This window comes from Salmo salar, chromosome 17, assembly GCF_965601325.2.
Source record: "Salmo salar chromosome 17, fSalSal1, whole genome shotgun sequence".
NCBI classification, from domain to species: Eukaryota; Metazoa; Chordata; class Actinopteri; order Salmoniformes; family Salmonidae; genus Salmo; species Salmo salar.
Window position 1 is genome coordinate 61,631,279 of NC_138307.1, and position 22,845 is coordinate 61,654,123.

General features: G+C 46.4%; 2 protein-coding genes across 2 annotated transcripts; one reads left to right on the top strand and one right to left on the bottom strand.

Moving 5' to 3' along the window:
- Nucleotides 1-1,437, top strand: ndufb2 (NADH:ubiquinone oxidoreductase subunit B2). The gene is made up of 4 exons (XM_014153479.3): nucleotides 1-210; nucleotides 613-757; nucleotides 894-994; nucleotides 1,326-1,437. Exons 1-3 carry the CDS (start codon nucleotides 125-127, stop codon nucleotides 966-968), a joined length of 306 nt encoding a protein of 101 aa, XP_014008954.1. The 5' UTR covers nucleotides 1-124; the 3' UTR covers nucleotides 969-994; nucleotides 1,326-1,437.
- LOC106576355 (lysine-specific demethylase 7B) lies at nucleotides 1,408-22,710 on the bottom strand. The gene is made up of 16 exons (XM_014153477.3): nucleotides 22,463-22,710; nucleotides 13,825-13,910; nucleotides 13,146-13,263; nucleotides 12,739-12,899; nucleotides 10,845-10,986; nucleotides 10,304-10,490; nucleotides 9,489-9,651; nucleotides 7,241-7,435; nucleotides 7,043-7,134; nucleotides 6,677-6,763; nucleotides 6,140-6,382; nucleotides 5,598-5,889; nucleotides 5,258-5,352; nucleotides 4,998-5,140; nucleotides 4,303-4,682; nucleotides 1,408-4,166 (listed from the first exon to the last, which is right to left on the bottom strand). Exons 1-16 carry the CDS (start codon nucleotides 22,645-22,647, stop codon nucleotides 4,078-4,080), a joined length of 2,658 nt encoding a protein of 885 aa, XP_014008952.1. The 5' UTR covers nucleotides 22,648-22,710; the 3' UTR covers nucleotides 1,408-4,077.
- Between the last annotated feature and the right edge of the window lie 135 nt (nucleotides 22,711-22,845).

Genomic DNA, 22,845 nt, shown 5'->3' on the forward strand with positions numbered 1-22,845 from the left:
ATCCATTTTCTGAACAACCCTCCATCTCGACCAACCATAGCGCTCGTTGTTGGTTGGTCGCCCTCTGTGTCAAGGTGGAACGACATTTTGAGAAAACAACACCAGGGGAAGAGAGAAAAAAACGATGTCTTCTTTAGGAAGGGCCATGGGTGTCCTTAGGGCCGGGACGCAGCTTCTTACACGTGGACCTCAGAAAATAGTAACCCGAAAGTAAGTAGCTTAACTGGTGTTATAATGTAAACGTTAGATAACAGCGAGCTAGCGACGAAAGGTTGACTTCAATATATATTTTTAAAAAGGTTGACTTCAATATCGTCCTTAATATTTAAGGAAACATTATCAATCACACGTCAGCTGTAAATATATTCGTGTTCACATACATCACTGTCTTAGCTTTAAACAGTAACGTTAGGCTATAGCTTATAACTAGCTAGCAGTCTGACAGTAGGCATACCAAACAAGTGTCCAGAGGTAGGCGCCATGATCAGATGTTAACCCATTGGGTTGTTGGGTTTCATCAAATGTGTAGAGCGTAGCTACATTATACTGGTATACAGTGATGGGGTGTAAACAGTGATACCCTCAGTGCTCTGGTTTTCTGTTTCCTTTCAGAGCTGGTGGTGGACCACACATAGAGGCCCAGTACAGGCAATTCCCACAACTCACCAAGAGCCAGACGTTCCAAGCAGAGCTCCTCAGCAGTGCCATGTGGTTCTGGATCCTGTGGCACTGCTGGCATGACCCAGATGCAGTGATGGTGAATTAAATGTAGCTTAGGCTCCAATTATAGTTATGCCCTGTCCAATCTAGTTTTGCCAGTTCATAGAGGAAAGGATGGAGAGAAAGCCGGTGTCTGTCAGGCAGACTTAACCCCATGATGCCTCTTCTCTCAGGGTCACTTCCCATGGCCTGATGCATCCGCATGGACAGATGAGGAACTGGGGATCCCAGCTGACAATGAGGAATGAGGTGCCCTCTACCCCACTGACTCCAGGTGTGCCTTTTGTCCTGTCCAGTACTGCTGCATCAGTCTTCACCACAGGATCTGTGACACATCCTCAAGGGATGTTTGTCAATGAGAATGTCTTGTCCTCTGATGAAAGATTGTGTCCATCACAACAGATAGTCATAAATTGTTGGTTTTATACGTATTTGCATTAGGATGGGAAATAGAATGCTTATTCAGTTAGTACAGTAATGATTGTTCATGCACTATGGCCCATCTGTGTTAATATGCCCATTTCAATTAGGTTCTATACTGTAGTAGTGGTATTATTTGAAACCATATGTGTAAGTATATTCTAATAGTACTTTTCTATTTCTAGACCTTGTGTGTGTGTGCCCGGTCGCTACCCAAGTCTACCTGGTGGTCACAACGGTGTCCCAAGAGGCTTTGTTGTACATAGACCAAGAAATAAAATTCAATTTATTCTGAAACATCTTTGGGGTGTGTACATATGGAACTCAATGACTGTTTTTGAATGTGTATAATAACTCCTTTCTAGTTGTTTCCTGTAAAAAAACAAAAAACAATCAGTTCATTTTTATATTTACAGGTCATTTTTGAAATGCTGAAACATATTCAATGCATCAAGTAACAGTGTCACAGTAAGCCAGTGTTTGTATGGTTCAAATCATGATAAATCAAACCATCGTAAGGACTAATGCACAGAGAAGAAACATGACCATTGATAGAAAAAACACGTAAGAGTTTACGGTAAATACTGTACAATGAGAGAACTGCTGCTAATAACAAACCCTGCCTGCAGGCTAGCTGTTGTGCTTATTATTACACAGACGAGGGGTGAGGACTTGAACATGCAATAAGAGTTAAAAGGTGAACGTGTAGAGTTCATGGAAATGTCTGGCAATAGGATTAAACACTATTCCATGGAGGAAAAGACATGAAAGTGTGATCTTTGTGTCATTAGGTAAAATCTCATTAAGGGCTGAGCAATAGACCACAATTACACCAAGGTTAGGTGCACTGCAAGTTGATCTCATAGCACAGCTTTCAAGTCAGATGCTGTTCAAAGGGTGCTATTAAAGTTACTTGGTGACTGAGTAAGTCTGGGTGTCATTTAGTGAAATACTCTAGACTAGAGCGAGGGTGTTTAAGGATATTGGGACAAGTGGTGTTTTTTTGGGGGGGGTGGGGGGTCTGCTCTGTCAGAAGGTAGATGCTGGAAGATTTTGAATGTCTTGGATATTGAGTTAGATATTACATTTGATACAGTGGAGTTAAACTTGTTTAGTAGCTAGGCAGAGCTTCAGTATAGATGGTATCATCTCCAAATAGAGATGACCATGTTGATTTCTTCAACCTCGTCAATTCCAAAGCACAACTGCTTAGTTCGAGAAAGAAGTGGAACAGGAGTCTGGTTGGAAGAACTTGCCTTATACTGTACATGATGTAGCTGGTGATTAAATCAGAGGTCATATCTGTGGCATCATTCCCTGAGAGTGAAGAACTACAAATGCAAATCAAATCACACACCTCACTTCAGCACCATATCATAGGAACCCCTCACCCATAAAAAAACCTCACCTATTAAAATTCTTCAAAATGTATTTTTCGTTATACAACGTCAAGTAGGCTATAGGTGTAGCAGGGCAGGGGTGGAGTCACATTATTACCCATTCTCTTAACACACAACCCCACTAACCCCTGGTAACTAGGAGAGGAAACCGGAAGAGATATGTTCAAGTTAAGGAAGTCTACCTGGACAGAAGTGGAGAAAAAAGATTGTGTTAGAAATTCTTACTGACCTGCACAATATCATGACCACATGAAGTCTGAAATGTCCACATATACAATAAGCATGAGAGAGAAAAATAAACCTCTTGAGAAGAAAATTCCCAGAATAGACGAGGTTTAGGGCCAAAATATAATAAAATCAATATTCACCTCTTTCAATTAATAAATACATAACTCAGAATCCATAAAAAATAACATTAAAAATCACGTAACAAAACTTGAAATAAATTAAGCAAGATATTATACAAGTTGTTTTTCAACCAAGTAAACAACTTACACTATAAAACATTTCTTATTGAGGCAGCACTCTCTGTGTTAGTCTCCCTTTGACCATCAGAGGGCAGCAAAATCATATAAATTGTATATAGAGGAGTATGGCTTTCATATGATCGATCAAAGCATTAAAACGTGAAATTCAAATAGAGAGACTTATGATGAACTAATGCAGACAGGTTATAATGTAATTGTTTTAGACCTGATGGGTTTTTACCTTCCCAAAAAACAGTGCAATGATAAATTAGGCAATCGTCTTTAAATAGATGAATGACACAATGTGGCAGGGAAGGCTAACCAAGAGTGCTGCCTCAAAACTTCTCTCTCCTCAACGTCATTATTGCTGGTGTGATTGAGATAAGGGGAGTTGGGAGCATGGAGGACGTACAAACATTAAGCACCATTTCGTAAAATTAGCTTAGCACTTTTTTCTCAGGGCCAAAAAGGACCCTGCTAGAGAGAGCCCAGACACGGAGCCAGGTGGGTCAATGCCAGTCTGTCTATCCCAACTTCCATCTTGTCCTGGGTCTCATCCAGTTCATAGTGTTGCAGATATTCAAGGAAGGCAGCGCTGGGAGATACAGATGGTGGGACATCAAGCAGCCTACATTGGCTTATGCGCGTCATTAACATTGGCTGAAGAATTGTCTTCAATGTTGCGATGTACTGTAGACCTCATTCCTACCTCATCCGGACATCTAACATTTCCTCATGGCACGTTAATGCCCACTGGAACTCTCTAAGTTTCCCTGAAGTTGAGTAATCAACATGCTTTTTTCCCCTTCTTCTCCATTACATTTCAGCGTGCTTGCAGTGAAGCTGTGCGCTTGATTGGTAGCCTGCTCATGTAAATCCAATACCCTGTGGTCCTAAGCATGCACAGTAAAGCCTGTTTGTGTGTGTGACAAGTCTCTCAGATGGGCCCTTTCCCCAGGCAGTGATTTCTCCAGGACAAAAAGGTGTGTCGATTAAATGTACAGAATAATCTGGATGTGAGGACAGGGGTCTGTTACCCTCCTTTAGCTTTGCCTGTGGCCCTCATCGCTCTATACAAAGACGCCATTGTGTCGGTTCATCTTCAGGATCTTCCCCAGTCTCTGCTTGGCCGTGGCCATTCCTTTCTTGGGCCGCTTGCCTGAAAAACAAAACACAACCCCACATGAATGGCTGACGTGCTGAATAAAGAGAGTTGTGTCACAGTAGCATCCAATCCCTGAGAACATCAACTAATTACTAGACAAATGGAGAGAATCAAATATTTGGTTGCGTACCTTTCGTGGCCTGGTTGCTGACGGGAGGGGAGTTGGAGGCATGCCTTTTGGAGGGGTGTAGAGGGGGAGACATTGAGGGATCACAGTACTGGTAGTTGTCGGCCTCTGGGCTGGCGTCGTGGCTCAGGGCCCCAAGAGAGAGGGGCCCCTGATTGTCCCAGGCCTCGCTGCTGCTGTTGCCCTGGCTGTCCATGGGGCTCTTGTCCCCTGCCACACAGCGCTGGTGCTGCTCTCGGCACTCCGGCGAGCATCGGCTCGGGCTGGACCACCACGGCTCCTGGGAAGTGGCGACCTCGTCTGACTTGGAGGGGCACAGCAGGCCAGCCATGGACAGCATGCCTTGAATGGCCTCCTCTGTGCTGGGTGAGGTAGGACGTTCTCTGCAGGGACACAGAAGAGACACACTCAGTCATTTACAGCCCATCGCCAGACTCCACAAAAGCCAACTGTGCTGATCTTTACCAGTCAAAAGGGAAGTTCTAAATATAATCTTTGTATGCATAATTGGCACATCCTTCTGTTTCAAATCCAATTCCATCGTTATGAGATTACTAAACCGATGGCGTGAACTTCTAGACACTTCTACAAGAAATTATCCCTTAATAAATAACTCAATTGCTAAAATATTTTTGTGATTCCAATAACAGGAGCTGTGTTTTAGCTCGCTCACACACACAACAGGTCAGACCACCCACCTTTTGAGTGGCTTGTGTTTGTGCCGGAGGTTCAGGTCTGTCTGGTCCAGCTCTATGGTGTGCCCCGCGGCCCTCTGGGATGAGCCCCTCTCCTCATCTTCACTCTGGGAGCTTCCTGAATCTTCCTCAGAAGAGGTGTTTTGCTGCAGAGGGAGAGAGAAGAGAAACTGGTTGAGGGATGATGCACAACAGACAGTGTTAAGTGCTATATTCTCACTTACAAAACCACAGTGGGGGTAGACCGTGTTAATATCAGGTACCTGTGTGTTGGAATCACTGTCTGAGTCCATGTCTGACACGTCGGAGTGTCCTGAGGCGTCTTCCCTGAGTTCAGTCTTAACCCTCTCAATACCCCCTGGGAAGGCACACAGACATCATTAACCACAGATAATGGTAGGAACCATTCCCTCTCTGTGTCCAAGTCAACAGGTTACTAGACCTAGTCTGTGCCAACAACATGACCCTTTAGAAAGCATGGTGTGTCTGGGACAATGAGGTCAATAAACTGACAAAGTTGAGTCAGATTATAAATCATACAACGTATGATATAGATAGATAGATAGATATATCTATATAGAACTGTTCAGCATCATGACTTACCGAGGTGGCCTGGTTTCTCCTCTCCTCCCATAGTGCTGTGCTGCTGTTCCTGGTCTGACTCCGTCTTCATCTCCCCTCTGCTCTTCAGTTGGCCCACGGACGACCTCCCACTCTCCGCCGGGCTGCTAGCCGTGCTACTAGCCGTGCTACTACCTGGTCTCCTCGCGTCTCGGATGATCCGTCCATTGTGCAGCGTGAGACGCAGGTGTGTGTCTGGGTTCTCAGCAGCAGCGGCAGAGGCGGTGGACACCATGTTGAACTTCCCATGCACCGGGGGACAGAAGGTAGGGTCCTGTGGTAGAGACAGAGTTATAGGACTCATTCAACACAGGTATCAGACTTTTCTATTGAATTGTATTACTCTGTATAGCATGGGAACAGTATTGCTTTCGGTAGGAGTAATGCACGGAAAATACTAATGTGGTTTATTGATTGATCTAATGATTATTTCCAATAATAACAAAGCATTTAAATGTGACATATGCCAGAGAGCGTGTGACATTCAAGTTTTGCGTTGTGGGAGTTTGACATGTTCCTCTCACCTCCTCCAGAGGGCCCACCTCCAGCCTCCTGAGCACCTCTCTGGTGTGCAGCTCCAGGATCTCCAGGTTAGAGGGAACCTTAGGGCCCTGCTCCTGCTGCTCCCGGAGCCTCCGGGCTGCCCGCCGCGCCTGACGGGCCGGGCACACCCTCTCCAGCGTGGCGCGCGTGGCCGGACACTGGCCTCCACCGCTTCCCTGAGATTTCACTGGCTTGTTGGTGCCACCACTGCTGCCCTGGTCTTCCTGTTGGACACACACACACACACACACACACACACACACACACACACACACACACACACACACACCACCATTAGAGGAGAGAGGGGTTTGAACACAACCTCAATATTTAAATCTAATCTACGTCTATGGACAAGGAAGTCATAAGAGAAAGATTACCAGTTACAAATAAGGTGCAACAAATCCATCACATCAGCGACAGATGAATTAGAAGCACTTCTCATACAGCCCCTCAGATTGAGTGCTCTTCCACCTACACAGACTGATGGCCCTTCCCCCTGTGACCCCAGACCTTACCTCCAGGTAGCGGATTTCCTTGGTCAGCTCTTTAATGAGACGGTTGGGCCTGATATGGTCCGGGACCTCGCTGGTGGGCTCCGTAACCTGCAGTCAGAATGTTCCACACACAATTAGGGTGGAGTTGAACAGAGAGGCTCTGTTTCCACCACTGGCACAGTGTCATCAGATCCAGGTGAAACCACTATGACCCCCCCCCCCCCCCTTCCATCAGAGCTCAGCTGGGAGATAAACCATTCAGTCTAGAGATTCATCAACCAACATTGTAGAGTCAGGTGCAGTATAGAGAAGGTGAAGCCAGGACCTTCACCCATAGATAAAATGGAAAAAGAACACAAATGTTCCATTTCATTCTGTGCCCCTCACCTCTCTCTTCAGCCAGGTTTTCAGTGGACTGATTAAAGCTTTCACTCCCTCCACTAGGTAGGTCTGGGGCGGGCAGTTGTCTTCTCGCAACTCTGAGAAAGAGAACAAAGGCATTACATTTGTTATGATGCTGGTGAAATAAAATAAAAAGCCAATACATATATTGTAGTATCATGTGGATTTTACAGCTTCACTCACCTTTCAGCGTCTCCAGCAGGTTCTTGGCCACATACCAGCAGATAGCCTCAAAGTAGGGAAACTTGAAGAGGTCTGGAGTCTTCAGACGACGCTCCATCTCGTAACACCTGAGCTGCATGCCAATGTTGAGGTTGTGGAGGAAGTTGCCTCCGAACGCCATGCAATCCTGAGACGTGAGGACAGCATGGATCCATCCTGCAGAGGGCAGCACACACAAACACAGCCAATGTTTGACTCACTGACTGTGGTAATACAAGGACACTGGCCAGGTGTTGTATTTGTCAAATCGGTAGCCAGGCATCGATCATCATGTCACCAGAATAAGACCCTCGATATTCATTGGGAAAAAAGCATCAAGTTCATCACCTTGCACTTTCACCGCCCTGAGAAGGTCATCATAACTTATTTCATCTGTAGCCTAATAAACTGCATGCTTTCCCGATGAGTCGTAGCGGGATGACCACACAACACATCATCGCGTGACTAAGTTTACTTCGATATGATGGTTATTATATCATCAGTTCTATCGCATTATTCATTTTATCGACACAAAAAGATCCCACCTTGTCCAGCGTATTTTGTTTTGACAACAATTGGAAAGTTTATAGACAAATGTTTCCATCAGGTCTGTGGTCACAGTCCCTCTCCGACATCTACTTTACTAGAATAAAAAGGTTGGATGTAAACCTGGTGTGTGACACACAAACACCAACCTGATAAAAACCGACACACACACTGTTCGCACACACACTGACCTGATAACACAAACATACAGGGTCATATCAGGCCTGCCTGACCTGGTAAAGATAAAGCAGTGCTCTTTATACCTCCGGAGATGACAGAAAGCAGAGACGCAGCACTGATACTGCAGGCACTGACGCGGTTACCGCGGTTACGGGGTTACCGCGGTTGAGCGGCCAAGTATGTTGTGCTCTACCCCCTCCCCAAATATCCATCCCACCTCTCCACACCCTCTTAACCCCCTGGAGAAAACACAGCTGCAGTCCTTAACCTTTGGGAGCATTTTAAAACATGTGTGGGGTTTCTTCTTGTTCCTATGGGAGTACTGACACAGAAATGGATGGATACACTGAAGTTGTGAAAAGTCTGTTGAGTTGCACACTATTGCTGTTCTGAACCAATTACATATCCTGTATAGTTTTACATCATCCTCAGGTGATCTCCACAGGCAAAAAAACATGGAATCCTGTGATTTACAAATGAAATACGACCCCCCCATTAGGTAAGCTTATGGAAGGATCCTTGTGGTGATAACGGAGACGGTGTGAAGGGGATAAATCACTAAAGGACATGAGTGAAACCACTCTAAAAGCCATCTGGAGTTAATGAGGAGAACAAGGAGCATGTGTTAACCATGAGGTTCTGCTTACTGCGGTCGCCCTTTCATGGCTCTCTACACGTGTTACGTCATCAAGACATGGGGTGGAATGTGAGAGGTGAATTACAAGTCACATGCTATAGCAGAGGCTTGGCTGAGGATAATGTAGGCCCAAGAGCTTCTAATATGGTTGCTTTCACGACATTACTGGTGCTGTTGTTCCATTAGGGAACTTCCTATTGTGTTACGACAATATAGACGGGTGTGTCTAATGTCTAGGCTGTTGCTGAGCAAAGAATCCTTTTCCAAATTCTCTTGGCAATGACATGTCAGGGTTTAAATAAAGGGAGTCATTTTCCAGGCAGGCACCCTGGGAAACTAGACTGTTTTGTTTCTGTCGACTTTGAGGATATAGACAGGTTTCTCTACGGAGGGGCAGACAAGACTACCAGATAGTCTATTTATAGATCACCAAAAGCAGGCGTGTGAGAGAGGTATTTAAGGACACAGTGGAAAAGGTATTTTAGGGACACTAATTCCAGAGGGGTTTCTGTGGCACACGCTCACAGGGCCAGTCCACAGTGGTAACCTCTCTTCATCTACACTGTCGTTCGAGGAAGACAAGCATAATGTAAGCTATTTAGCTCTTCTCAGGAAAACTAAATACATGGCCTGTTAAAAGAGAAGGCAAATAAAGACCAAATGCTTACGCACGCACGCGCACACATACACCCCCGCCAGTGGAGGCTGCTGAGGGGAGGACTGCTCATAACAATGTCTGGAATGGAGCAAATAGGATGGTATCAAACACATGGTTTCCATGTATACCATCCCACCTTTTCCGCTCCAGTCATTACCACGAGCCCGGCCTCCCCACCTAAGGTGCCACCAACCTCCTGTGATACACACCTGTGGGGATGAGCAGTGTGGTTCCTTGCTGCACGACACACTTGTAGCACTTGTCCACCTTGTCCCCGAAGAACACCTCACTCTGGTTGGGAGAGGAGCTCCACGCCTCGTATAGTGCAAGGTTGGCCTGGGTGGGCTTGATCATGTAGAAGATCTTCTCACCCTGGAAACACAGAGAGAGTAGAGTTAACCAGAGTTCATTAAAAATAAAGCATTTTTACCCAAGAAACGTCACAATGTGACTGTAAAACGAGGAGCTCTCAGAGATGCAGAGGTTTCATTTCAGAGACACACACGTGGTTGACTTTCACACACCAGGGGATTTTATTCTTCCATTTGGGTGCATTTCCCAGCCCTCTTTTTCACAAGCTGAGCTGCACATTGCTTCTGTAGCTAAGGAGAGTGCTTGCCTGCCAGCCTGGTGATGTCACCATGAACACAAAGCATAGTTTGTGATCAGCAGCGGCTGGTTACTTTGTTGCCGTTGAAAGGATAATTTATTACCACGGCGGGGACAGAATTCCCCCTGGAGCTTGCCGACGACAAAATGTACTGCTGAGGTGAACTTCTGCCAGGGTACCAATCAGCCTAGATTGCTCTAAATAGCCCCCCCATGTACAAACATACTTGATTAAATGTCAGCACGCATTACAAGTGGTGAGAGGAATGCCAAAGAGCGAGCCAGGCCATCGATTTATCACCAGATAATGTTGTGGACACAGTTGATTTTATTGACTTGACAAACTGCCCTCAGCTCACTGCTAGGATTTGACAGCCTAGTGTACATGTAGGACTTGTAACTAACACCCACTCACCCAGAGAACGTGGTACCACACAGAGGTGCCCCCGAAGTCTATGTGGAAGTCAGTGTAGCTGTTCTTGACCCCCATGAGGCAGTACTTCTGGACAAAGGGCTTGGGGAAGAAGGAGTCATCTGGCCAGTAGTTCTCCACCCAGGACATGTTCTGAGCTACGTCAGGTACCACCACCTGATCTGCCATCCTGGGGGGAGGAGAGTGAGCGGTAAGAGAGGTATGGCTACTTAAGAGGGTCAAATCACAGTAAAAGTGCTGAAATGTACTAAATAATGATATCATTGATAATAAGTAGTTTGATCACTTTCCATGAGCTGTACATAATGTATTGTTGAATGTTTGTGTTCATTCTCGTTTTTCCCTTTGTGTTGCATGTGTTTTTGAAGCACCCGAAAATGAATCATGAAGAACTTGACGGCAGTCTGGATGCTCTTGGTGTCTGTTTGCATGTCTGGTAAATAGCATTCATTTCAAAATGTATCCATTTGAATGGAGAGAGTCAGCAGTGGATTATTGGAAGTAGGACCACATCACAGCTTACTTGGTATCAGAGAACTCCAGGCTGATCACGTTGAGCACCTTGGGTCGATGAGGCTTGTAGTAATACTTGATAAACTCTTTCAGCTTCATCTTGCTGTCTGCTTGCCTGGCCACGTCGATGACGTCAATGACTTTGTCACCGCCTGTGGACGACAAGAGAACGATGACCAAGCCGTCATATAGTTGAGCAGACAGCAAAAAGTGTTCTCAGTCTGCCCATGGAATCATCATCATTTTGTGTCTACAGTCTAACAGTTGCACCATTCAGTCAGATATAATACATCTGGTTAAGAGAAAGGACCATTCCTACTGAAGTGACAGACACCAGGGATAACCATTTTAAATGGGAGTCAGTGGGCGAGAGGATCTGAACTCTGAAGCTCTCTGGCATTTCCATGTCTCTGTACAACTCCTAAGGGAGAGACTGGCACAGCCAATACACCATAGGAGTGGATGGAGTGGGGGCGGGCGAGGGACAGACAATCTGTCCAGTCCATATGAGTCCCAGAGGTGGAGACTGGGGAAGGGGCCACTGTCTTTAATGGGTGTGTGAGGGTAAAAACCCACCAGCACTCACACAGCTGGGAGACAGTGAATCAAACGACACAGTGAAGGCCGGAGAGAGAGAGGGCTGGAAACGGGGGCCTGTCGGCAGTGTGGGGACAGGACAGCTGGTGCTTGTGTGATCCTCCCACCACCAACCCACACACCCCTAATGTTCCCCAACCCCCTACACACACGGCGGGTCCAGCTGGCCAGCGTCTGATGACAGTGAACAGCTGGAGTTAGGGTAGCTAGCCAAACAGAGAGAGCAGAACAGAGATGTTCAGTCACTACCAGCCAAAAACACACCATAGTAAATACTCCACACTACACCTTTATAGTGGCTGGTAGCACATGGCCAAACTATTCCTGTGTTTTAAGCAATGCACTAACACCTGGCATTCACTCCAGCTAGACCCTGTAGGGTTCTTCCAGACTCCATCCTTTTACATGATATTTACACAAAACTTCCCCTACCCCCAACGAGGAGGAACAACATTAAGTACTGGGAGGTGACAAATGCCAGGAGGTTTATCCTAAGCTGCCCGCCCATAGTCTAGGCTTGGGTAACCCCAGGAGACAGCAGGTTCCAGGCCTGTCCCCCATTGTGTCCCAACTGTAAGGAGGCAGGTAACCTGATCCTGGTTGTGTTCTGTCTCCACCCAGTCACAACACCTGTGCTGCTTCCCATCAGAGCAGCTTAATGCTCAACGGAGCATGACATTGGGTGGAATATGAACTTCCATGATAAAAACACAAGCGGGTTTGGGTTGCGTTGGGCGTCCAGTCGGTCCAGATAGCTGTGGGTTAGTAATGGGCTTGTAATAGGAGCCTTGTGGTACCAGGCCTTTCTATGCTATAGAGAGCAGAGGTCCTGTTGGGGGGCTGAGGAAGACCTCCCCTCCTGTAGGGCTTATTCAGCCATTGGGAGATGATTGATAAAGGGGGTAAATACCCTCTGAACCTGGCAACCCTCTGAACCTGGCAACCTGTTTGTTTGACGCACAGATGGCGTCCGCTCAACGTTAGGCGCTCATTATCTGACAGAGAATGCATTCATTAGCTTTTAATTCTATTCTATTTCAAAGCAATAGGTGTAGGTAACATATGTCCTATCAAATAGGCATCCCGTGCAGTACACAGGCAGTGAATGGGTTGTGATCAGTCTTAGCTGTGCTACATGCTAAATGTCTGCCCTACTACCCCATTTACTTACTTAGACCCTGGGGATGTTTGCAAATAGACAGAGCAAATCTAGCCCAGGATGCTTGAGCATGCCCCCCCCCCCCCCCCCCACACACACACACACACAAACAGTACACACACAGTATACACTCTCACTCTGTCCTTACCGACAACTTGCTCCACATCTTTGACAGAGAAGGATGGTTGAGGCAGCCTGAGTCCCAGTCCCTCCATGTTGGACACAGCGATGGGGTACTGCCAGCCGTGGCTTTCCAGGTACCTCTGGGTCACCTGCTCCCCAGGCATCCACTGCAGGATCTCATCCCCACTGCAACACACACACCGACAGAGAGACAATGGTCAATGGCTAATTCCTGTTGATATGTTCAACTCTATGTAAATACCCAATGAGAGAAGTTAAGAACATAATACACGTTAAGCATTGTGACTAAAACAAAGATCACAGTCTTGTTCATAGAAACACGACTGCTGAGGAAACGTGTGTTTGTTGTGCAGGTGTGAGAGGGTCTAGCTTGGCATCAGAGTCCTCGTGGTAGGTGTTCTGGGCTCCTACCTGGCAAAGGTCCTGTTCTGGAGCTCCTTGACAAACACAGAGGTGCCAGCCTGCACTGGCTTGGTGCCATCGTCCTGCTCGGTGTAGTCATGCCTGTGCCAGTTGTTGCGCTTTTTCACTACATGAGGAGAGACGCAGAACCTCAGACTCACAGAACGCCACAGGCTTCACTGGCCATGAAAACGATCACCACAGCCAGTGACAGACCTGAGACAAATTATTACTGTATTCAATTTTCTTCCCTTAAACCAACGGAGCCTTGTGAATTATGGATAACAGCCATTAGTCTTGATAATATATTTTCCCCGTTCATCCCCTAGCAGAGGCCAAGGTGAGGGCTAGGACCAATTTAAGTCGAAGGATTACAGCCCCATTCAATTAGCCTATTAATGTCTGGCCCCGGGCTCTCAGGGGTCAGGCTCCTCTAAATCAGACTGGAGACTTTGCTGCTCTCCTGGGGACAGTCCATCAGCCATGGAGGGAGAGAGAGGGGGAGGGATGGAGAAAGGGAGGGAGAGTGAACAAGCACAGGAACAAATAGAGAAAGAGAGAGGGAGAGAGAGATGGTAGTAAAACAGATATGAGAGAAAAGAGATGGTGAGAGACCGACTGAGAAAGAGAAGACAGAAAAGACAGGATGGACAGACAGACACACACAAAGACAGACTGGAATACTGACTCAAGGAGGGTCCGTGTTGGGGTTCACAGTTAGGACAGTGGTAAACGTCAATGTCCACCGCATGGTGCTCCTCCACCTGGACACAGCTGTGGGGAGACAGGAGACATCACTGTCAGTATATACACAACTATGAAAGAGACAGACAGGACAATGATAGCCTGGTCCCAATATGTGGCGTCACATTGACCATAGCGGTTGGCAAGTCAGTACAAACAAATCTGGGGACCAGGCTATCGCCATGGTGTTTCCAATAAATCAACTAATGGGACAGGAGACTGTTCTCTCCGGGATCATAACACCAGAGAAGCTGTTGTGGAAACAGGCTCTCTCTCACGGATATCCCCATCCATGGTTCCAGGGGGGGGGGGGGGGGGGGGGAATCCTAGTTACATGATTTAAAGCCTTTGGGAAAAGGGGTCACACAAGTTTCTCTCACTGGGTCATCCTTTGGGCCAGACTTGAGACTTACGAGAGACAGAAAAGATATCATGGTTTTGCTAAACTGACAGCCTGTTCTGACAGTCTGTGTGGCTGTGGATAGTGACGTATAGGAGGAGCAGAGAGAGGCCATAGAGAGGTTGAGGTAAACATAGAGCCAGAAGCACTACAGAGTAGTGACGTATAGGAGGAGCAGAGAGAGGCCATAGAGAGGTTGAGGTAAACATAGAGCCAGAAGCACTACAGAGTAGTGACGTATAGGAGGAGCAGAGAGAGGCCATAGAGAGGTTGAGGTAAACATAGAGCCAGAAGCACTACAGAGTAGTGACGTATAGGAGGAGCAGAGAGAGGCCATAGAGAGGTTGAGGTAAACATAGAGCCAGAAGCACTACAGAGTAGTGACGTATAGGAGGAGCAGAGAGAGGCCATAGAGAGGTTGAGGTAAACATAGAGCCAGAAGCACTACAGAGTAGTGACGTATAGGAGGAGCAGAGAGAGGCCATAGAGAGGTTGAGGTAAACATAGAGCCAGAAGCACTACAGAGTAGTGACGTATAGGAGGAGCAGAGAGAGGCCATAGAGAGGTTGAGGTAAACATAGAGCCAGAAGCACTACAGAGTAGTGACGTATAGGAGGAGCAGAGAGAGGCCATAGAGAGGTTGAGGTAAACATAGAGCCAGAAGCACTACAGAGTAGTGACGTATAGGAGGAGCAGAGAGAGGCCATAGAGAGGTTGAGGTAAACATAGAGCCAGAAGCACTACAGAGTAGTGACGTATAGGAGGAGCAGAGAGAGGCCATAGAGAGGTTGAGGTAAACATAGAGCCAGAAGCACTACAGAGTAGTGACGTATAGGAGGAGCAGAGAGAGGCCATAGAGAGGTTGAGGTAAACATAGAGCCAGAAGCACTACAGAGTAGTGACGTATAGGAGGAGCAGAGAGAGGCCATAGAGAGGTTGAGGTAAACATAGAGCCAGAAGCACTACAGAGTAGTGACGTATAGGAGGAGCAGAGAGAGGCCATAGAGAGGTTGAGGTAAACATAGAGCCAGAAGCACTACAGAGTAGTGACGTATAGGAGGAGCAGAGAGAGGCCATAGAGGTTGAGGTAAACATAGAGCCAGAAGCACTACAGAGTAGTGTTTGTGGAAGACAACCTTTTCACCTTTTGGTCCCTCATTTTTTAAAAGGAGGTACGAAAAGTCAAGCAACCTTGAAGTTGGGAGGCGATCGGTTTTATTTGTCTGGAGGACAGGGGTGTTAGGGCAAGGAATTAGTTAGTTAGGGCAAGGAGTTTTTCCCTAGGAACTAACAATAACCTCTAGACCACTCTGGGCCAGACCTTTCCTATTGGCTATTTACAGACTGGGAATCACAACCATGCTTTTGTCTCAGTATCCCACAGAACTGCGACAGTGTCGACGTCACTCAAACGCCTACACCACCAAACCGCCGACCGCCCCACAACAGCCAGACCACAGGCAGCAACACACACAATCCTCTGGTGCATAAGAGAACGCTGAATAACACACAGAATCCTGTGAATAGGCTTTGAGTGTTGCCATTATGCGTGGATGCCCACCGATGCATGGAGAAGGGGAGAAAAACAGCAGGCAACATGTGTGTCACTGGGGTATGGGAAGAATCTAAGACAGCACTTTAAAGAGCTTCTTCTGAAGTAAACAAAAAGATAGACAATTTAAGCTAAACTTTCGTTTCAGTTGACAAGAGCATAAAGAGACAAATGTGGATTCATATCTTTTGCTACTCTGACATGGAAGATTATGTAGCAGAAAACACAAAGTGCCTATTTCTTCATAGTGACCATCTGTTTTCTTGTGAAAATACAAACAAACAGAGTTTCCCTAGTAGCTAGTTTAAGAGTTCATAAAGATGGCAACAACTTAGCGAATCTCAAGCAATTCCGCCTTCTTCCCGCTCTGCAGTCTTCCTCTCATTCAAATCTCCCTGCTCTGTGACTGGTCTTCAGTGGGTAAATTTAAATGAGTTTGGAGGTCCTGCTCTCAAGAGTGACAAAAGTGGAATTCCTTTCAGTGTGAAAACAGAAAACACTGGGGGACTTGCTTAGGGCGGTAAATGACAGCCATTAAAGTTCCAGCTCCATCCCTCAGGGTCCTGGAGTTAGCCTGGAGGCTAGGTACTGTGTGAGGATGTGGTGAAGGTTTCAATAGCAGAAAATAAGACTATTTTCACAGAAGGCCTGCCTAGGAGTGGACACAGTTCTCACCAGCCACTATCAGCGTTGATCAGAGTGGAAATTGCAGGAAATTGTAAAGGGAAACAAAGGCCAGCAGGAAGCGGCGTCACACCTGAACTTTCTCTGGTGGTGTACTGTTGCTGGTTAAGTCTCCTTAGCAATGGTGTTGTTGTTCAGCAGGATATTGATAGACAGCAGCTCACACTCTCACTAACTGCAGAGCCAGCCTGAAGCCGTAACAGGTTGGGACTGGGAGTAATAACCAAGGTATAGGAATAAGAGTAATATATATTTTATTATACATTTTTGGGGTATTTTTTTCTCCCTAATTTCGTGGTATCCAATTAATAGTAACAGTCTTGTCTCATCGCTGCAACTCCCGTAAGGACTCGGGAGAGGCGAAGGTCAAGAGCCGTGCGTCCTCTGAAACACAACCCAACCAAGCAGCACTGCTTCTTGACACACTGCTCGCTTAACCCGGAAGCCAGCCGCACCAACGTGTCACAGGAAACACCGTCCAACTGGCGACAGTGTCAGCGTGCACGTGCCCGGCCCGCCACAGGAGTCGCTAGAGCGCAATGGGACAAGGACTAGCCGGTCGGCCAAACCCTCCCCTAACCCGGACAATTGTGCACCATCTCATGGGTCTCCCGGTAAGGGGCCGGTAGCGACACAGCCCGGGATTGAACCCGGATCTATAGTCACGCCTTAGTGGTCTACCGTGTGGTGCAGCGGTCTAAGAGTTTTTCCTGGCCAAGTAAAGTCATCGGAAAAAAAACTCGGGGCCCCATTTATAGAAGATCCAATGCTATAAACACCTTCAGTGTCCTAACCCTACAGAGTGACCTCCACAGTCCACCTCCACTCACTTCCTATGTCAGCAGCCAAGACAGAGCACAATGCAGCAGTGGGCTGGAATCTGGTCTCCTGAGGTGGCTCAGTGGCGTTGCTGGGGAGACTAGAATGAGTCACAGAGCCAATTATGTCACCCCGGGCCTGACATGAATTCTCCTGCCTCTCTGTCGGGGTGGGACATGCTAGAGCGAGCGCGACAGACTGAGCGTGTGGCTGAGGGATTGAGCTGAGCCAAGCTGACCTCCTACACCTCCTCCTATGCCTGGTCATCTTGTGTAACACCCGCGCAGCGCGGGCCGGCACGGGGGCAGAAGCAGGACACTGTGCCACCAGACTGATGCGGTTTCTTCCCTTCCGCAGTCATGACGGGTTGGGTGAGTCACTTGGAAACTGGAGGGCTGGGGAGTGTTGATGATGATGCAACTTGTGAAGCTACTTATCCTTGACTCCTTGTACTCAAATCAATCTCATTCTTTAAAAACTACTGAGGCTGCCCCATCGAAGACAACAAAACTATAAATCTCACTTAATTTAAGAGCTGTGTGGAAGACAAAACTTCAGTATTTAGTGTATAGTAATAAATAAAGTGACATCAGCCCTGGGGGAAATAAAGCCCAGTATGGGTCTGTGTGTGTCTGTCACTGTCTCACCACTCTCCCAGAAACAATGCCAGCCCCCTGCCAATGGTGGGAAGCACCAGAAGCTATTTTCTTCTTCATTGGCTGATTGCTCCCAACTCTTAGAATCCACACCCAGTTGACTACTTTAAAATGGTGGAAGCCCTCAATGGCAAAGTCCATGCTAAAATGGGCTATATCCATGATGAGTTCTCTATCTCTATGGGTCAAACATCCTGTCCTGAATCAGGAGAGCTGTCAACTCTCCCACCGCCATCAGCTCCTATCCCTCTACATCCTCTGTTGTGGAGCTGCCTGCCTTCCTGTATGACTGAGGTTATTCATTAGTCTATGTACTGTGAGGGGTTCATTGTGTCTCAATGATCAGCCGAGACACACAAAGGGTTGTAGGCGGGCTCAGCCATTGCTTTAAGCACTTAATAACCCCCCTGCATAGGGCTCCAACCCGCCTACATTAGAGAACTGGCAGATAGCTAATGGGGGAGAGGATGGGAGATGGGGAGGGGTGAGGGCAGTTAAACACACCTGCTTGGATTCATTTAGACCCAAAGGGCACCTGACTCTTGCCTTTCCAAAGACTAGGGTCCAAGTGGGCATAAAATCAGACCATTTGAACCCTCACTGAGAAATGGAAAGGATACCCATCATATCAATGGGGTACAATGCACTGATAACGGGCCTTCACACACAACAACCTTTCCCCACCATTAACCCACATCACTAAGCTTCTACAGACAGCTTAGGGTAGAAGGACTTCTCCGTAGGCAGCTGGAAAACAAAAGAGGATTGCTGCTTTGTTGTTTATGGGGCATTGCAGTCCCCCGGGGAGGGAGTGGAACAACTTCATTGTTTATGGTGCAGGTTGCATTGCCTTGAGGTTCTCATGATGAACTGAGTAGTTTCTTCTAAGGCGGTGGGGGACTGGGTTTGTGTCTTCTCACACATGCTCTCAACATAGGCCTACATCTTTTAGTGAGCCTCATACACCTTGGCCCTACACCTTGGCCATACACCTTGGCCATACACCTTGGCCATACACCTTGGCCATACACCTTGGCCATACACAGTCTCTGCCTCTCCCACTAGATCTGTCAACACATGATTACACTGGCTCACAAACTGGATTGGCCATCGTTACGTTTGGAGGAAAAAGGGGGAGGCTTGCAAGCCGAAGAACACCATCCCAACCGTGAAACACGGGGGTGGCAGCATCATGTGGGGGTGCTTTGCTGCAGGATGGACTGGTGCACTTCACAAAATAGATGGCATCATGAGGGAGGAAAATTATGTAGATACATTGAAGCAACATCTCAAGACATCAGTCAGGAAGTTAAAGCTTGGTCACAAATGGGTCTTCCAAATGGACAATGACCCCAAGCATACTTCCAGAGTTGTGGCAAAATGGCTTAAGGACAACAACGTTTGAAAGAAAAGTTTGACCCAAATTAAACAAGCAATGCTACCAAATACTAATTGACTGCATGTAAACTTCTAACCCACTGGGAATGTGATAAAATAAATAAAAGCTGAAATAAATCATTCTCTACTATTTTTCTGACATTTCACATTCTTAAAATAAAGTGGTGATCCTAACTGACCTAAGACAGGTAATTCTTACTAGGATTAAATGTCAGGAATTGTAAAAAACTGAGTTTAAATGTATTTGGCTAAGGTGTATGTAAACTTCCGACTTCAACTGTACATCCAACTGTACACCTCCAATTGACTCAAATTATGTCAATTAGCCTATCAGAAGTTTCTAAAGCCATGACATCATTTTCTGGAATTTTCCAAGCTGTTTAAAGGCACAGTCAACTTAGTGTATGTAAACTTCTGACCCACTGGAATTGTAATACAGTGAATTATAAGTGAAATAATCTGTCTGTAAACAATTGTTGGAAAATGTACTTGTGTCATGCAAAGTAAATGTCCTAACCGACTTGCCAAAACTATAGTTTGTTAACAGGAAATGTGTGGAGTGGTTGAAAAACAAGTTTTAAATGACTCCAACCTAAGTGTATGTAAACTTACGACTTCAACTGTATGTAGGCAAAGTAGGTGTCATTCAGGCGGTGATGCAACTTGCCATGCTACTTTTCAGAGGGTTTCTGTCAGAGTGATAAAAGGAATGCACTCAGCTAAGTGTAATCCTTAGTAAAATCCTACTTTCAACTCCTCATTGTATTTCCAACAGAGCAAAACATTGGTCCATTCTCCCCATTTCCCATCAGCTGCAGAACCAGTCTGAAGCCAAGTTCTCCCTTGCTTCATCATCATTAGCGGACCAACTAATATACTGTGAGTCTAAACGACTGTAAATCAATACATGATGCTGTTGACCTCCTAATCAGCATTGATCAATCTGAGACTAATGTCATTGGCATACCCCAGAGACAAAGACCCCACAGAGTCCCACTAATGAGTGTAAACATGACCATCATCTGAGATCTGAGTCACACACACTAAAAACACAAGCTCTCGCACTAATTCAAATTCTCTCACAACATTAAGAGGAGGACAGGGGGAGAGCATCCATCTCTCTTCAATCTTTTCCCCTGGCTGAGAGTGTAGAACATAATGATGGATGGTACATTGAAGTTGCCTCTGTGGAGCGACCATCAATCATTCCCCTGTGTCCGATCCAGTCTCTGCTGTCTCACCACTACCGCACACTCTACCAGAACCAGACATGAACTGGGAGTTACACCCACACAGCCTGGAGAGAGACGCAGGTCTGTGGGCTGCAACGTGAGCCACTGACGCCATACGGGGTTTGTTGTCGGTCGTAATGCAGTGTCTCAGCAGAAGCATCCGCAGCACAGGCCTCCTCAGTGGCTGTGAGGCTCTTTTACTGCACAGGCCCTATGCACATGCCTGTAGTGTAGAGTGTTAGGCCATTAGGAAACTAGCAGGGCACTATCTCTGTCTTCTGCCCCCTACCTGGTCCATAGTCTACACCTTATAAACAACACAGAGCACTCTGGTTGGCTCCTCTGCCTAGTTCCTTTTGGGAGCCGTAAGCTCTACTGGTGTATACGAGCATCCAGGGTTCAGTCACTGGTGAGAGAAAAAAGATTCCCTCCCGGCCAGGCAGCTAGACACAACCCAAGCTCACACTTGGGGAAGTATGGTGGTGTGCCGACAAGCTGGCACCAGGATTCCGGTGCAGGCTGGCAGCTTCTCTGCTTTCCACTATGTTTGCATACCATCCACAGCCAGAGACATGCCACTTCCTTCTGGCGAGCCTCATGGGAAAGATTGGTAGAGAACCCCCTGGTTTTGGAGCAGAGCAGTGTGTACATGTGTTATTAGTCAATGGTGAAGCTCCAAAGTTCCTCTTCTTTTGGCACATGACACAGACCGAGTCTTCCCTGGCTCAGGCATCCCATCATTCTGGGCGTTGAGTTCTTGGCAGTCTACAGAGTGTAGTTACGCAATAGCTTTGTAATATCCACACAAGCCAAACTGTTATTGTGTTCATATTAGTTGTCTTTCATTTTCTCCTGAATACTCCTTTCTTCCACTAGGGGTATACCACATGTGCCTATTTTCGGTGAAAGGGGGGATTTAAATACCCAACCTTGAGCTGTCAATCAAAAGCTCAACAACAATCACATTTTCTCATCTTAGGTTTCTGGCCACTAAATAGTTAGGGATAAAAATAAACGAGGTCAAATGAGGACACTCACTCAAATCGTAGGATTTGTGTAGTTTACCCCTAAAAATGTTGATCATGCAAGAGGTCACTTGGCTAGTGAAGTGATGCCACCAAGAATGTGCCAGAGATTGATGTTCCATTTCAATCGAATTCACAAAAGCGCGTGGCCTAAATTCTCAACTACGAAAGTCTATTAGGGTCAGGTCAGGCTGTCACATGCACGAACATAGTCTGATTAATCAGGCTGTAATACACAATTACTGTATATTAGAGGCTGATTAATCAGACTAACATTAACCCAACTCTATAGTAAAGGATGACAAGCTGGATTAAAACCAGAACCCACGCCTTTAATCGATAACCAGGCAACTTTGTTCTCAAATCAATTGGATAGGCTAAGCCTACAGGCTTCTTTCAATAGACCAAATGTTTAAAGGGCTGGCTTTGATCACCGTGATTGACAACTCGTCACACAAGCTTAGCTGGCTAGCTAACGGTAGCAAACTAGTAACGATAGGCACATTTTTTTTGACAAACTGCTGTCGGGTAAGATAACATTTAAACCTCCAACACACACGATTAATAGCCCAATAAGTAGAGCAAAATACTAACTCCCAATATGTATAATAGAAATAAAAACACACTGGCTCGGTTTACTATTTTGTAAAGTTTAGCTAGCTCGAGGTGCCAATAGTGTGAGAGACCCGTGAAGACCCGGTTACACACAAATAGCCGTCACAAACGCATGACAATCCTCGCTTACTCCCAAGCACCTGCTGTTAGTTTAGTCGGTTAAATCGATTGCATGTGTCAAGGAAGATGTAATCTCCATACCTGCCATGAAACCAGTCGTTACAGAGGTCGCATTCGATCATAAACCGGCTCACATCATAGGACTGCCGGCAGACACAGTACAGCGGGGCCGCCGCCATCTTCCTACTGTCCCCAAACAACGCAGGAATAAAGTGGGGCGGGGATTTGGTTGGGTACGCGGAAAGAGTCGAGGGAAACCCGATCATATGCGAAAGAAAGCATGGCAAAGCCTATCTCTGACGTCAATTTCCAAATTATTTATTTCCATCTGGTCACTCAGTGTAATAGCAAATACCTATACCTATAACATTGTGGATGATGTAAATAGTTGTTTTTTTGTTGAACTCGACAGTGATCGTTGACCTATAAACAACAGTGATATGATGCAAACTGACAACTTGGTC

What these genes read in the sequence shown, in the direction of transcription:
- ndufb2 (XM_014153479.3), top strand. Translation starts at nt 125, where the DNA reads ATGTCTTCTTTAGGAAGGGCCATGGGTGTCCTTAGGGCCGGGACGCAG. An exon ending in CAGAAAATAGTAACCCGAAA is followed by an intron (nt 211 to 612) that starts GTAAGTAGCTTA and finishes GTTTCCTTTCAG; the next exon opens with AGCTGGTGGTGGACCACACA. An exon ending in ATGACCCAGATGCAGTGATG is followed by an intron (nt 758 to 893) that starts GTGAATTAAATG and finishes CTCTTCTCTCAG; the next exon opens with GGTCACTTCCCATGGCCTGA.
- LOC106576355 (XM_014153477.3), bottom strand. Translation starts at nt 22,647, where the DNA reads ATGATCGGGTTTCCCTCGACTCTTTCCGCGTACCCAACCAAATCCCCG. An exon ending in AAACCTGGCTGAAGAGAGAG is followed by an intron (nt 6,764 to 7,042) that starts GTGAGGGGCACA and finishes TTCTGACTGCAG; the next exon opens with GTTACGGAGCCCACCAGCGA. An exon ending in AGGAAATCCGCTACCTGGAG is followed by an intron (nt 6,383 to 6,676) that starts GTAAGGTCTGGG and finishes TGTGTCCAACAG; the next exon opens with GAAGACCAGGGCAGCAGTGG.